The 14,760-nt window shown below is 48.5% G+C and overlaps 1 protein-coding gene across 2 annotated transcripts; it reads right to left on the reverse strand.

Moving 5' to 3' along the window:
- Window positions 1-2,543: 2,543 nt before the first annotated feature.
- LOC308569703 (GTPase IMAP family member 9-like) lies at window positions 2,544-7,242 on the reverse strand. Of its 2 annotated transcripts, none has more exons than XM_081163952.1 (3): window positions 7,112-7,242; window positions 4,823-4,887; window positions 2,544-3,540 (listed from the first exon to the last, which is right to left on the reverse strand). In XM_081163952.1, exons 2-3 carry the CDS (start codon window positions 4,860-4,862, stop codon window positions 2,894-2,896), a joined length of 687 nt encoding a protein of 228 aa, XP_081020078.1. In that variant the 5' UTR covers window positions 4,863-4,887; window positions 7,112-7,242; the 3' UTR covers window positions 2,544-2,893. The 2 variants fall into 2 exon arrangements, with proteins under 2 accessions (XP_081020078.1, XP_081020079.1); XM_081163953.1 differs by having other exon boundaries at window positions 7,071-7,188.
- Between the last annotated feature and the right edge of the window lie 7,518 nt (window positions 7,243-14,760).

The following is a 14,760-nucleotide window of genomic DNA, read 5'->3' on the forward strand; positions in this document are numbered from 1 at the left end:
GAGCGCCAGTGGCCAGAGCGAGGGGGGAGATTAGAGGGACACCCCAGGAAAAAGGGACAAAAGGGGGTTCAGAGAGCAGCAGTTGGAAATCGGGGCCAACGTCTCCAACAGAGCGCAGTGGGGAGGAAGGGCGCCAGGTATCGGGATCCGGCGGCTCGCCGCAGGGGGGAGGGCATGAGTCAGGAGTGACCACACCTCCATCGGGGAGCGAAGAAACGGTCAAGCGGAAAGTGGGAGGTTGGGCACGCGCGCCAAGTTCAAATGCACAGGAAGGCGGCAGAGTAAGCAGTCCGGAAAGGGAGCCAGGTCCTAAAGCCCGCCACAAGGAGACAGAAGGGTCCGTGGGGTCAGCGTCAGAAGAGTCCCGGAAGGAAGAGACCACGGGGGGCAGAGGGACCCAGAGAAGGAGGGAAAGGCGGAAAAGGTGGAGTAAGGCTAGGGTATTAAGCTGGTGTACAGGAGGCGGGGACTCAGACGGAGCTTCGCCGGTCTAGCTTATAAGACGTAGGGCTGCAAGCGCCAGCTTGGAAATGGAAACTGTAAACTCTGCAACAAAGCTATTTACCAAACCAAAGAAGCCTAGAAGAGTGTAGAATGTGGCCTTGGGGTAAGGAAGACCCCTCTGTGCTTGTGTGTGAGTCCGACACTGTGGAAAAAGGGGGGTCATATTTCCTAGAAGTGATGAACAGGATCTAGGAGCCACTATGTAAGACGAGCCCAGTATTTGGATCTGGCCAGGGACTCACCTAGTCTTGCATCCTGTCACAGCCACACACTCCTCACCTGTGATTCCCAAACAGTGGCATTCAGAGGCGATTGGAGACTCTGCTGCTCTTAGGATATGTGGTTCCAGTGGCGTAGGAAGGGGGGGTGCAGACGGCCCCAGGTGTCATCACTGAGAGGGGTGATGGCACACCGCGGGGGCGGCACTTACCGCGGGGCCTGGCCGGCAGCGCCCCTGAGCCACGCGTCTCTCCTGGGAGTGGCGTGGTGGCGTGAGCACCTGCAGGCTCCACGATGCCCGAAACGGCAGCATGGGGCTTGCGTCCACCAGGCAGACTCCGCAGAGGCTCCACGCAGCGTGCTCTGCTCTGGGCGCCCAAGCAGCTAGCTACACCACTGTGTGGTCCCAGCCACAAATGCAACCTGAGCATAGGATGGAGAGGCTTGCAGTATGAACACCCCAATAAATCTTGCTTCCAGTTCTCGCTATGCAGAACTGGCAAAACTGACATATAAGCTACGGGACAAGGATAACGGTGATTTGAAGATGAATGAATAAACATTCACAAACTTTTTATTGATAGCCATCAGCTAAATAGTTTGAGGATCTATACAACTGTGTAACATGCAGAAAACAGCATTCTTAGAGAAATCAAAGACTGGAACTGAGGGACGCCGGATGGGGTGGGGGTTGTGTGGGAGGGTAGCGGGAAGGAGGAAAAATGGGGGGGGATAAGGATGATATGTTTCTGGATAATATGTTTTGTTTTAATTTTGAATAAAAAATTTAAAAATAAATGAATCTTGCTTCCCCAGTTTGGGTCCAGCACAGAGCAAGGTGAGGGCTTACTAGGATAGCTCAGTTGGTAGAGATCTCAGGGACGTGGGTTCAAGCCCCACTTTGGGGGGAAGAGTCCTTCATTGCAGGGGTTGGACTAGATGGCCCTTGGGGTCCCTTCCAACTCTGCCATTCCATGATTCTTTGTTTTTCTGGGCAAGTCCCTGCAGGCAGGCATCCCGTGGTCAATGAGCTTTGGTCAAGTCAGGCGGAGACGGACCCAGATTGCCACAGGTTTTGGGGCGAGGGGACCAGAGTGGGCAGGGGGTGTCAGGAAGATAGAAGCAGGTCTATTGCAGTGGTTCTGAAACTGTTTACTCTGGGCTAGACTTTCAGAAGAAAAAATTGTTCACATTGTTGCAGGCAAGCATGCTGTACAGTGGTACCTTGGGTTACATACGCTTCAGGTTACAGACGCTTCAGGTTACAGACTCCATTGGCTAAAGTGGTGCATCAGGTTAAGAACAGTTTCAGGTTAAGAATAGACCTCTAGAACGATTTAAGCACTTAACCCGAGGTACCACTGTAGTTCCTGGGTCTTGCCAATAAAACTCAAACACGTTGCAGGATTCCCAGAAAATAGACCAGAGGCAATGAATATTTTATCCAGCAGAGCTTTAGTGCTACTGAAGGCAGATGAGCATCATGGTCACAAATCCAACACATTGAGGATGGGCACAGTCAATAAGAAATCCACTTGCAGACTTCAACTTACAATAACCTATAACAAGTCTAAACCTTCACACTAAGCGTACTATGTACAGAACAGCACACTAGAAGGAAAAGAAAGAGAAAGAGAATCCCAGTCTCCTTCTGGCCTCAACTTTTATAGAAAGAAAAGAAAACAGAACCAGTTTAAGGCAGCTGGACTCAGCTTCTCTGAAGGAATAACCCAAACATCATGAACCTTCTGCTTGTTTCTTTCACACAGAGACGCTCCCAGAACCTTCTTGAATTAAATAGAATAGGAAAGATCTTAAATAGAATAGGAAAGATCTTTCTGCACTAAGAAAATGCAAACTGACAGTTATTAATATTGCAGTTGTTGTATAAGGGAAAGTAATGGAAAGTAATAAGATTTTGGAATGCAGAAATAAAGAAAATAATCAAGCCATCAATTCTAGCATACGGGGGGGGGGCACTATCTAAATTGTATGACCCAGTATTTGAACGATTGGTATTAATAATTGTATTATAAATTGGTATTGTTATAATGAGGCTATTATTGGATAGTAATTGAAAACTAATAAAAAATATTATTAAGAAAAGAAAAGAAAGCGGTGGTGGGCAAACATATCTCCATCCTTGATTCCCGACTCCTCACTGCCGATATTACAAAATGTTACAGCAAGAGCTGTCCTTTTTGAATTGTTCTTCAGTGTACATTGGTGTTCTGCCATTGAGTGCCACCAAGCCATCAATCATCTCAATGAGCTCCTTCACCTGACTCCGCTTTTCTTCTTCTTCAGCCACATTGTTAAAAGCAATCAATCGTCCTTCGGACATCTCAGTCAGATCCTTCAGGTGCCCCTCAGCGCCTCGTATGAACTCATTTATAGTTAAATGATTCTTATCTAACTCATCTTTATAGGTGAATAAAAGAATCAGATAGTTCTTTCCTTCATTCTTGAAGAGCCTTTTCACGAGCTGAAATGTTTCCTGGTCCTCCTTTGTGATCTTTCCCACTTTTATCACGACGAGGATGGCGTGAGCTCCAGGAGAGACCAGACTAACGCACGTCTTCAGCTCTTCTCGTGTGAAGCGTTTCTTATATGCTGTGTCAAAGAACCCAGGTGTGTCAACAACAACAATTGTCCTGCCACCTACAGTGGCTTCTTTTCGTTCGCAGGCCTTGGTTGTTGACTCAAGATTGGATGTGCTTCTAAATTTCTCAGCCCCCAGGATGGTGTTTCCTGTTGCGCTCTTCCCAGATCCAGTTTTGCCAATGAGCAGAATTCTCAATTCTTTGTCTGTTCTGGCTAAATAAGAGATAAAAAATACCATGTCAGCAAAGTTCCTGAGACTAACACATACACACAAAAAAGTCTTACAAATGTTTCATAGGTGTGCTACTTATTAGTTACCTAATTTGTTTTACAAGAAAGGCGATTCTGACTAAATGTCAAGAAGAACTTTCTGGTGCCAAGAGCATCAGACTTTCCTTCCGTGGAGGTTTTTAAGCAGAGGTTGGCTAGCCATGTGCCATGCGTGCGGTAGTTGTGATTCCTGCATTGCAGAGGATCAGACTAGATTAATAAACAACTACCTGACTTTTAGGGACGCCGGTGGTGCTGTGGTCTAAACCACTGAGCCTCTTGAGCTTGCCAATCAGAAAGTGGGCGGTTCGAATCCCCGCAACAGGGTGAGCTCCCATCACTCGGTCCCTGCTCCTGCCAACAGCAGTTCGAAAGCACGTCAAAGTGCAAGTAGATAAATAGGTACTGCTCCAGCGGGAAGGTAAACGGCGTTTCCGTGCGCTGCTCTGGTTCGCCAGAAGTGGCTTAGTCATGCTGGCCACATGACCCAGAAGCTGTCTGCGTGTCTGCGGACAAACGCTGGCTCCCTCAGCCTATAGAGTGAGATGTACATGCAACTCCAGAGTCGTCCACGACTGGACCTAATGGTCAGGAGTACCTTTACCTTTACCTGACTTTTAGAAGGTGGCTGGGGGCCCCCGGCCAAATGGGCAGGGTATAAGTAATATTATTATTATTATTATTATTATTATTATTATTATTATTATTATTATTATATGACCCTTGGGGTCCCTTCCAACTTTGCAGTGCTGTGATTCTATTGAAGCTACAGTGGAACCTCTGTTTTTGAACATCTCCGTTGACAAGCATTTCGGAACTCGGACGCCGTAAACCTGGAAGGAAATGCTTCGGTTTTCAAACACTTTTCAGAAGTTGAACATACCGTGCAGCTTCCATTTTGAGTTTCCATATTGTGTTGAGGCTTCGGTATTGAGTTTTCAGTTTTCAAACATTTCAAGACTCAAACGGTCTTCTGGAACGGATTACGTTCGAAAACCGAGGTTCCACCGTACAAGGGAAATTTCCTACCGCTATTTCTCTTCCCAGTTGAGGGTGCACAGGAAATGTGTTGTGGTGTTTCTTCCTAGTGGGCACCCGGACCACAGTTTCTACCCTCAGCACAATCCAAGGAGAAGACTTGTTTGTGGCCACCTTGAAGTCATAAGCAAACCATGCAGCATTTGTTTTGCTACCTCAGGATGGTCAATATCAGGAAAAGACTCACCTTTGGCCATGCTGCCTGTTGCAGAAAGATACGCTGCCATCAAGGTTCACAGCGGTCCAGAAATCCTGCATTAAAAACACCAAAAGTCATTTGCAGAACTCCTGGGGGACTCTCAGTGTTGGAAACTCAGTTTCTCTGCATGGACTTTCCTGCTACTGGAGTCCTTAGTCAAAAACAAAGTTTGGGGAATACGTAAATTGGTCCTCTCTGATAGCTAAGACCGCAAGCCAAGAAGCTTGGAGCAGGAAGCAACATTCAAAGAGATAAAAGTTGCTGGCCTTCTGCCTTGGCTCCAGTGAAAAAATGAACTCCTTGTGAGGGGTCTAAATCCAAAAGGAAGAACCAAAACTTAGAGGTCCTTGCATTCCTACTTGCTGTACAAGGCAAGAGCGTTTGCAGATAGGCTCAGTACTGGGTAAACATGGTAAACATGGTAAAAATCAAACTCTAAACCGAATGACTTCACCTGAGAATGCCCCTTCTACATTCTAGCCACACCGAAGAGGGAGCAAGCTTGTTTTCTATTTCTCCGGAGGGCAGGACCCGAACCAGGGGATTTGATTTACAACAAAGGAGATTCTGACTAAGCCTTAGGAGGAACTTTCTGAAGGCAAGAACTGTTTGATGGTGCAACAGACTCCCTCAGAAGGCGGTGCAATCTCCTTCCTTGTGGGTTTTTAAACAGGCTGGGTGGCCATCGGTCATGGATTCTTTAGATGTGATTCCTGCGTTGTGGGGGTTGGACTAGATGGTCTTGTGGGAATGTTCAGAGTGGCAGGAGAGAATATATTGTTTATTAATATCTTTCCTAACTTGTGCTAGCAAGTTTCTTCACTTAGCAGAGTGCAGTCCGCTTCTGACGCAGCTGGTTACAAACTCATGCGAATTTCTTAAGACAATACACAATTCAATCTGGCTTGTCTAGACTGAGATATGTTCTAATATTCCCTGTAAGACCCTTTTGAATCCCTCCTAAAAGAATAAAGACACAACAGTCTTATTCATAAGTAACAAAATGTAGTTTTACTTATGATCAGGCCGAGCACAGTGTGATCCCTGAAGGCAGGCTTAAGGCTTAAAGTTACAAACATGTACAAACAGGTTTACCCCATATGGGAGATGACCTGGGGAACTGCTATGGCAGCCAGCAGTCCAGTCCAGGTGAGGCAGGAAGCAGGCAGGACAAAAAGGGGAAGAAAAAGAAAGGCGGCAGGTGACTTGGCCTTTTACCAGGTCTGGAAGGGTCACGCCCACCCACTAGTCACATGCAAGGAAAGATGCTCCAGGCCAGGAGGAACAGGAAGTTTTGACTGGCTGAACCAAACATTCCCTTGCATGTCCACTCTAGCAAAACAAGGAATGTTGAAATCAATGGAAAATGTAAGGAGCCATATTACGGATTGGTTGCAATACCATCTATCACATGAAATGTTTAAAGTAGATAGAAAGAATGGTTTTTCGGACCAAAGCTGACAATTCAAAAAAGAACTTCTACAAAACAAAGATAAACTTTTGTTTAAAATGTATAAATCTGTTATTAGACTGGGAAACAAAAGACGAGTCCTTTCTGTTGGGGATAATTCAGACGGAAATTCCCAGGTGTCAGGAAAGGTTATTTATGTATGCTACTACTGCGGCCCGTGTTTTGTTAGCCCCCAAATAGAAAACGAGCGAAGTCCCAACCAAAGGAGAATGGCAACTTAAGTTGACTGAATATGCACAACTTGCAAACTTAACGTACAGAGTAAGAGAACAAGAAGAACATATGTTTAGAGAAGATAGAAAAATGTTTATTGAATATATGGGAAATAATTGTGTACAGCTGAAAATGCTGGCGGCATAAAGATAAATTCAGCAGTGTAAATAAGTCTGGATGGATGCAATAATGGAATACTGAATGGTTTAGTTTTTGTAAAATATGCAGGGATTTATGATATGTAAAATGAACCATGGAAAGAGAAGAAGGGAAGTCATTGCTATTTTAAGGATGTAAAATGAGTATTTTAAGTTGTAAAACAGAAAATTTAATAAAAAATTATATAAAAACAGAAAGGGGTGAATCCTTGGCATGTACTGTGCCCCCCCTTCCCCCTTCCTTTGAGGGCATCACCCAGGAGGGCAGACTTTGACTCCAACCACCAACCGCCCCTTAAAAACCAGGTGTGGAAGGAGCATTGTGGCATTTGCAAAATATTTTCCCACCCCCCCAATCCCCCTCCCAATTTCCTCCTGCAGGAGGGATCCCCACCTCTGCTTAATTCCACCAGAACAGCGGGGTGTTTTCATTACCTTGACTTCTGCTGGGCAGTTTTCTCAGCCTGCAAGTGTTCCTGGTCTGGCTGTTTCTCAATGCAACTTCTGGCAGCCTCTGACTCTCCCCGTCCCTCTCAGAGTTCTGAGTCTGACGCAGGTTTTGAGTGCACAGTTACAACGGAAGTTTTGACATATCCTCAGCAGTGGAAACTGAAAGTGTTTTCTTCTCACTTGATTTATCCCGTTACCCATCCGTAAAAGGGGACCAAAAGAGCCCGGCTGATGGATCAGGCAAAAGACAGACCTGGCAACCAGGTGCCCCAACAGGGAGCTCACAAGCAAGACATAAACACAATGGCCTCCTCCACACTTGTGATTCTCAGCAGCTGGGGTATTCAGAGGCACACTGAGCACCATCAGAATGCCTAGTAGACCAGAATAACATGGGAACTATGTATAAGGCAGCCTTATACAGAGTCAGGCCATGTGCCATAGACTCATTACTGCCCTTGATCGGGACACTAGACTTCAGTGGAGGCAGCCTTTTTTGCTGCTGCATCACACTGTGGGCTCATGTGAAGCTTGTGGTCTGCTAAGGAAGGAACTGACTGACCGTCTCCTCACAACAGAAGAAATCCAGTTTCAACCAGAATACTGTTACTTTCCAGATGCCAGACCACACCTGGTCAGACCACACCTGGAATCCTGTATCCCGTTCTGGGCAATACAATTTAAGAAGGATGTTGACAAGCTGGAAGTCTGGAGACGAAGCCTTGGGAGGAACAGTTGATGAGGTTGGGGATGTTTTGCCTGGAAAAGAGGAGATATGAGAGGAGATAGGAGAGCCATCTTCAAATATCGGAAGGGCTGTCCCATGGGAGGGGGAACAAGCTTGTTTCCTCCTTCTCTGGGGGGGGGAGGACTCAAACCAATGGCTTCAGGTTATGAGAAAGGAGGTTCTTGTTGGGAAACTGCCAGGGAGATATAGCCCATCATGGCCCCAAGCCGGGTGCCGGACGTCCATCGATCTCCCGTAGACAGGCAGATCCAGCAGTTAGCGACACGAAGCCTCAGAAATAGATTGGCTGCATTCCGGGGCTTGTGCACACTGTTTATCAGCAGAAAACACAGCCAGAAAGCTTGCACCGCAGAAGAGCATAATTTACAGACTTTATTTAGCGTTGAACAGAACAAAGGAAAAACATGACCGTTCTGAGTCAGCGTCTCTGACCGACTGCGAAATCGAAAGGAACAGCAAACAATAAACATCCTGTGAACAGGACATGCGCAGACTCTGTGACTCACAAAGCCTGCTCCCTTTTAAGGTGGAACGGAAATATCCTAACAGTTCTGACTAAACATCAGGAAGAACTTTCTGACAGTAAGAGCAGTTTGACCGTGGAACTGTCTCCCTTGGGAGGTGGTCTCCTTCCCTGGAGGTTTTTAAGCAGAGGTCGGAGGGCCATCTATCATGGATGCTTGAGCTGAGATTCCTGCATTGCAGGGGTTGGGCTAGATGATCTTTGGGGTGTCTCTTCCAACTCTACGATTCTATGAATCAGCTTTCTACTCTCCTTTCTGTTAAATGACCCAAGAGCAAATTGCCCACCCTTTCTTGGGCCTTACCACTGTGGCTTTCAGCTAGTTACCGCCTGTGCAGTATGGCCTGAGAGCAGGACAATTTCCCCAGGCTAAGCTTGCCTGGTGCACGCTGGAAAATTCAAGATTTCCTGCCAAACCACACAGGAGAACCACTAGCCCCACGTGGGGCACCATCAGTTAAAAAAAATTCTGGGTTGAGAGACTACTCAAGCAATTTGGAGCAAAACACCAGTCAATAGATTTACATCCCGGCTAGATCGCGGGGCCTTTTTTTTTTTTGCGGGCCACCACTCACCAGGGGGGGCGCTCCACCAGCCAGAAGGGGTGGTGTGCGCCCCCAGCTGTAGGCCGCATGACTTTAATTTTGCTGCTGCTGCTCTCAACCGTAGACCACATGGCAATTTCTTTTTGGTGGCTCGGGGGGGGGGCATGGCCAGGCCGCACGTGGGATGCTTCAAATGTGCATGGCGGTCATGTTGTTTTGCATCCCCCCCTTTCTGCTCTGGCTACGGGCCTCATGTGCTGTGCACATTCAATCCTAGGAGGGTCTCCTCCACAGGATCCCATAGCATATGGATGTGAATTAACTTGTTATTCCTTTTTCCACAGTTTTAGCGTGTGTGTGTGCAGATAGGTTGGCTGGTTCTGTCGCTACCCCCCCCCCAAAAAAATGTTCTAATTGCAAAAAACAACAAACCAACATTGTAGAAAAATAGCCAATATAGTAGTAGTAGTAGTAGTAGTAGTAGTAGTAGTAGTAGTTGTTGTTTAGTGGTTTAGTTGTGTCCGCCTCTTCGTGACCCCGTGGACCAGAACACGCCAGGCCCTCCTGTCTTCCACTGCCTCCCTCATGTTTGTAGCTTCGAGAACACTGTCCCACCACCTCGTCCTCTGTCATCCCCTTCTCCTTGTGCCCTCCATCTTTCCCAACATCAGGGCCTTTTCCAGGGAGTCTTCTCTTCTCATGAGGTGGCCAAAGTACTAGCAGTAGTAGTAGGAGTAGGAGTAGAATAATAATAATAATAATAATAATAATAATAATAATAATAATAATAATAATAATAATAATAATAGTAATAATAATAATATGACCTGCCCATCTTGCCCAGGTCTTTAGCGGGTGCTAGTAGTGGTAGATGCATCATGTCTCTAGCCATGGCTGCAGAACAAAGGGAAGGCTCCCCCTTTCACACTCATGAAGCCATAGTGGAGGGCACCCCTAAAGCCGCTGCGAAGGGCACCCCGAGCAACCCTATAAAAGCAACCAATATGATTTTTAAAGGGCCTTGTCTTGCTTATGAGGCTTGTAATAACTAGAAAAAAGGTGAGGGATGATCATATTGACGGGCCCTCCACCTCTGATGCCAGGCCCTTACAGGGCCCACCCTAAAAAGAAAAAGTGTGTATTCCCAGAGGAGCTTGTGGCTGAGAGTGACACTTCTCTGTCCTGTGGGGATGATGTGCCAGAATTAATGTGCCAGAACCGCAGCCTGCAGTGTCGCCTGGTCCAGGCTGAGGAGCATTTAGATAAGTCTGAGTCCCCTCTTGCGAGGGTAGGCGTAGGCATAGGTCACCCGTTTCGAGTTCACCTGACAGCTCCTCTAGCCCCAATTCGTGCAGAACACAACGCAGGAAGAAGAGGTCTTTCAGATCAAGGAAGCATGGGCGTAAGTGCAAGAGGGACACTTTGGATCCTTCGGATCTTTCAGGTACGTGTGATTCCTCCTGTGGCAAGTTGGAAGAGCGCTGTAAGGGGTACTGGGTTACTACCCACAAGGCCCCTGGCCTTCCTAGTTGGATTTGGGAACATCACATCCAGCGTCATCGCCACGCTTCTGGGGTCACGGAGCCATGCGAGGAAGATGGGCTGGACGCAAAAGGGAGGGTGCGGGTGTCAAACTTCAAGCGGACGGATCAGCCACCCAGCACTCGGCTTAAAAAGAATCTTCGCAACCGCATTCTAAATGGGAAATTTGTAGATATCTTTTCTCTGCTCTCCCCGGCTTCTTCTTGTAGTTCCAAGTTTAAGCTGGAATCGTGTCGTAAGAAGGATAAGGCAGTGGATGTTGATAGAACATTCGATAATTGGTTAATCGCTCACACATCCTACATGCGGTTGGTGGCCACTGCTTACCCCGACAAGGCATGGCACCTAGCCAACTACCAAGGCATTATTTTAAAAGCCAGGAAAATGGCAGGGGACTCGGTGGCTTTAGCGTATGATGAGGAGTTCCATGAGAGGGCTGCTGAAGACCCCAAGGCGTGGTGGGACATTAAGGACAGTGATATTTGGTTCGAAGTAGTGGCACCACACTTCCAAAAAAGGGCTTTTGGGGGGAAATCAGGCAAACCCTCCTCCAAAGTACAGAGGGTGGCTACGTCAGCATGCTGGGAGTTTAATAATGGGTTGTGTAGCAGAGACAGATGCCATTTTGACCATGTGTGCGAGTGCTGCGGTGGTCCTCACCCACGGACTAAGTGTTTTCGGGCTAAGCCTCCTTTTGTGGTTTTCAAAAGACAGGATAGGGGAGTGGATCCAAGGACGCCAAGGGAGACTCAGGAGCCTCTACCTCTGGAACCCAACAGGCCAAGGCTGCCTCTAGAAAATGAGGTTTTTTCCGCCCTAACCCCAACCCCTGTCTGCCTCTCAGTGATGTTACCTTTGTTACAAGCTTATCCCAACAGGACTGCAGCCAACTACTTGGAGGCAGTGTTCCGCTGCAACTTCCGCATCCCCGTCTCCAGCTCACCGGTATCCAGAACCCCTCCAAATCAAAAGTCGGTAAGGGAAATGCCCCTTGTTGCATTTAACAAAATTGAAAAAGAGCAGTGTTTAGGTGTTTAGTAACCAGCCCGTTCCCTGACCCCCTTTTCAAAAAAAAATATAGTTTCCCCACTTGGCATAGTGCCCAAAAAACTTCCCGGTGAGTTCCGTATGATACACAATCTGTCATATCCTAGGGGTGGGTCTGTGAATGATGCCATACACGTGAGCATTGTTCTGTAAAATATGTGTCCTTGGACATGGCCATCAGAACGATTAGGGATTTAGGCCCAGGGGCCTTATTGGCAAAATGTGACATCAAGTCAGCCTTTCAACTGCTCCCAGTTCATCCTGAGGACTTTTGACTCTTAAACTCAGGGACAGTTGGTATTTTGATAAGGCTACGCCTATGGGTTGCTCTGTGGCCTGCGCGGCCTTCAAAACCTTTAGCATATTTATTGAATGGACCATCAAAAAGACATCTGGTTCCCCTTACATGACCAATTATTTAGATGACTTTTTGATGATGGGGCCTGGGATTCCCCCTCCTGCGCCCTATCCTTAGCTACTTTCATGTGTCTTGCGGCAGACTTTGGCATACCTTTGGCTGCCGACAAGACCGAGGGCCCTTCTACGCTCCTTTCCTACTTGGGTATTGAACTGGACACACATCAGCAATCATCACGCCTCCCGCAGTCCAAACTCGAATCCTTAAAAGCCTTGCTGGAAACAATGCTGGGGGTTAAAAAGACCACCCTTCGCCAGGTTCAATCCCTAATGCGCCATCTCAATTTTGCATGTAGGGTAGTTGTGGCAGGTCATGCTTTCTGTGCCCCCCACCATAGCATCAGGGTGACAAAGCAGATAAAGGACGATTTGAAGACTTGGCTTTCTTTCTTTCTTTTCTTTTCTTTTCTTTTCTTTTCTTTCTCTCTCTTTTTTGGCTTGCATTCTTGCAGGATTATAACGGGGTCTCGTTTTGGCAGAGAAACCTCAATCCTGGGGTGGAGTTCCAGGTCCATTCTGATGCTTCTGGCCGCTATGCTTTTGGCGTGTTCTTCAAGGGCCATTGGTGTGCCGAACCGTGGCCATCCTCTTGGCACGTAGCAGGCATCACTCGCGATTTACCTTTCCTTGGGTTTTTCCCTATTCTAGTTGCCATTTGCATCTGGGGAACCCTCTTCTCGAATTCCAGGGTCTGTTTCTGGTCTGACAATCAAGCGGTGGTAAGAGTTATATCCAGGCAGTCGGCAAAGTCCGATAGGGTGCTAAGGGTGCTGCGCCTGTTCGTGCTGGAGTGCTGCTTGCGGCACAATATTTCCTTCACAGCCCATTTCATACCTGGTCTTAACAAAAACATTGCTGATGCATTATCTCATTTCCAGATGGAGCGTTTCCGCGAGCTGGCACCAGAGGCAGCCCAGACCCCGGACGCCTTCCCAGACGATCTGTGGGAGATTGGAAGTGAGAAGTAAACCAGGGAGCATTGTCAGCATTAGCACCCTCCACTAGACGTTCTTATTCCAGGGCTTGGGATGCCTTTGGGCATTTTCATGGCTCCATAACACGGCGCGCTTCCGAGGAGGAGGTGCTTGAATTCCTGGTTCTCCTAAAGCGCAAGGGCCTTGCCATTAAAACTTTAATGCTTTACAGGGCAGCTATCTCCTTCTTTTGTAAATTCCTTTGTTGGCTGGACCCCTGTGACAGCTTCCACATCAAGAAGCTGCTGGCTGGGTGGCGTCGCATCATTCCCCCACGTCAGGATGGCAGGAAGCCCATCACTATCGACACACTCAAACTAATTCGGGGGGAAATTACCAGAGATCTGCTGGTCAAATTTCGAAACACGTCTCTTTCAAGCAGCAGTCTCCCTAGCCTTCTTTGGTGCCATGCGCATTGGGGAGTGTTTGGCGGCCGGGGCCCCGCAATCAGGGTTGGTGGATACGGACATTAAGTTCTCGGGGGATACTGTGAATGTCAGAATTCGGTCATCAAAAACGGATCAATTGAGAAAAGGAGTCACATTGGCGCCTCCTCCGACGGAACAGGAGGGGGCCTGCCCCTATCGGGACACACGCTGCTTCTTCAGGGTCCGGCCTAAGTGCAAGGGCCCTGTGATGGCCTGGGATTCCGATTCGGAGGATGAAACAGAGGAATCCCAGCCTGCACAGGAGTCCCCGCCTCCAGGGCCGGCTGAACTGGGGCAAGGCCTAGATGCTGAAGAGCCTGCACCTGTGGCAGTGCAGCAGGAGCTGGCCCCAGGTGAAGTCCTCCTGGCCCCAGAGGGGCCTGATGACTCAGTGGCCACAGGTGAGCCTCCTCCAGGGCCCAGTAACCCTTCGGCCTCTCCTGATCTGCAGAGGCTTAGGGCAGAGAGGCGAAGGGAACTAGTTGCCCCCAGGAGGAGTGCTCGCCTTAAGGCCAGAGTAGGCGGGGCTCCTGGGGGTCGGGACCGCCCCTGACCTTAGAAGAGGATAAAAGCCCAGTCATCCCGGCCCCAGGTTGCGGGAGCAACGTCGTTGTTGGCTTCGGACCTTCCTGTGATCCTGATCCCTGCTCGGCCTCCTGTTCCTGACTATCCGGTACTCCTGTTCCCTGCTCGGCTACCTGTTCCTGACTATCCAGTACTCCTGTTCCCTGCTCGGCCTCCTGTTCCCGACCATCCGGTGTTCCTGTTACCTGCTCAGCCTTCTGTTCCAGCGTTCCTGTTCCCCGCCCGTCTCTCTGCATCGGACCTCGCCCCGCTTCGTGTGGACTCTGCTACACTCACGGTACCTTACCCCCGGGACCAGCACAGGCCCTTTCTTCATACACGCAAACACGCGCCCTTTGTCGCGATCCCAATTCACGGCAGTCTTGCGCAAAGTCATAGCGGCCTGTGGAGCTGACCCCCAAGTATATTCTGGGCACTACTTCCGTATCGGGGTTGCCACTTCAGTGGCAGTCCAGGGTTGGGATCCAGCCTCCATCAATACACTGGGGCGCTGGCGCTTGGCAGCATATAAAAGCTACATTCATCCCGGCTCCTCCTCCTCAACACTTGCAATTTAACTTTCTTACAGGTTTACCCACCACGAAGTTCTGGGTTGTGGGGCACAGCATTGTCCATTGGGCGGCGGAGCATGCCAGGTCGCACAATGGGGGTCATAACCTTAGCATTCACCCCAAGGTACGCATTTATTGGATGGCCACCGGGGCATGCGTTAGTCGGGCTTGATGCCCATATTTAGTAAGTCTTGATTTTACACCTGGGGGAGAATGATCTAGTCGAACAAAAAGGCATTGCCCTGACCCTTGCTGCAAGGGCAGATATCGAAAG

Source organism: Podarcis bocagei (assembly GCF_964188305.1).
Source record: "Podarcis bocagei genome assembly, chromosome: 12".
NCBI lineage: Eukaryota > Metazoa > Chordata > Lepidosauria > Squamata > Lacertidae > Podarcis > Podarcis bocagei.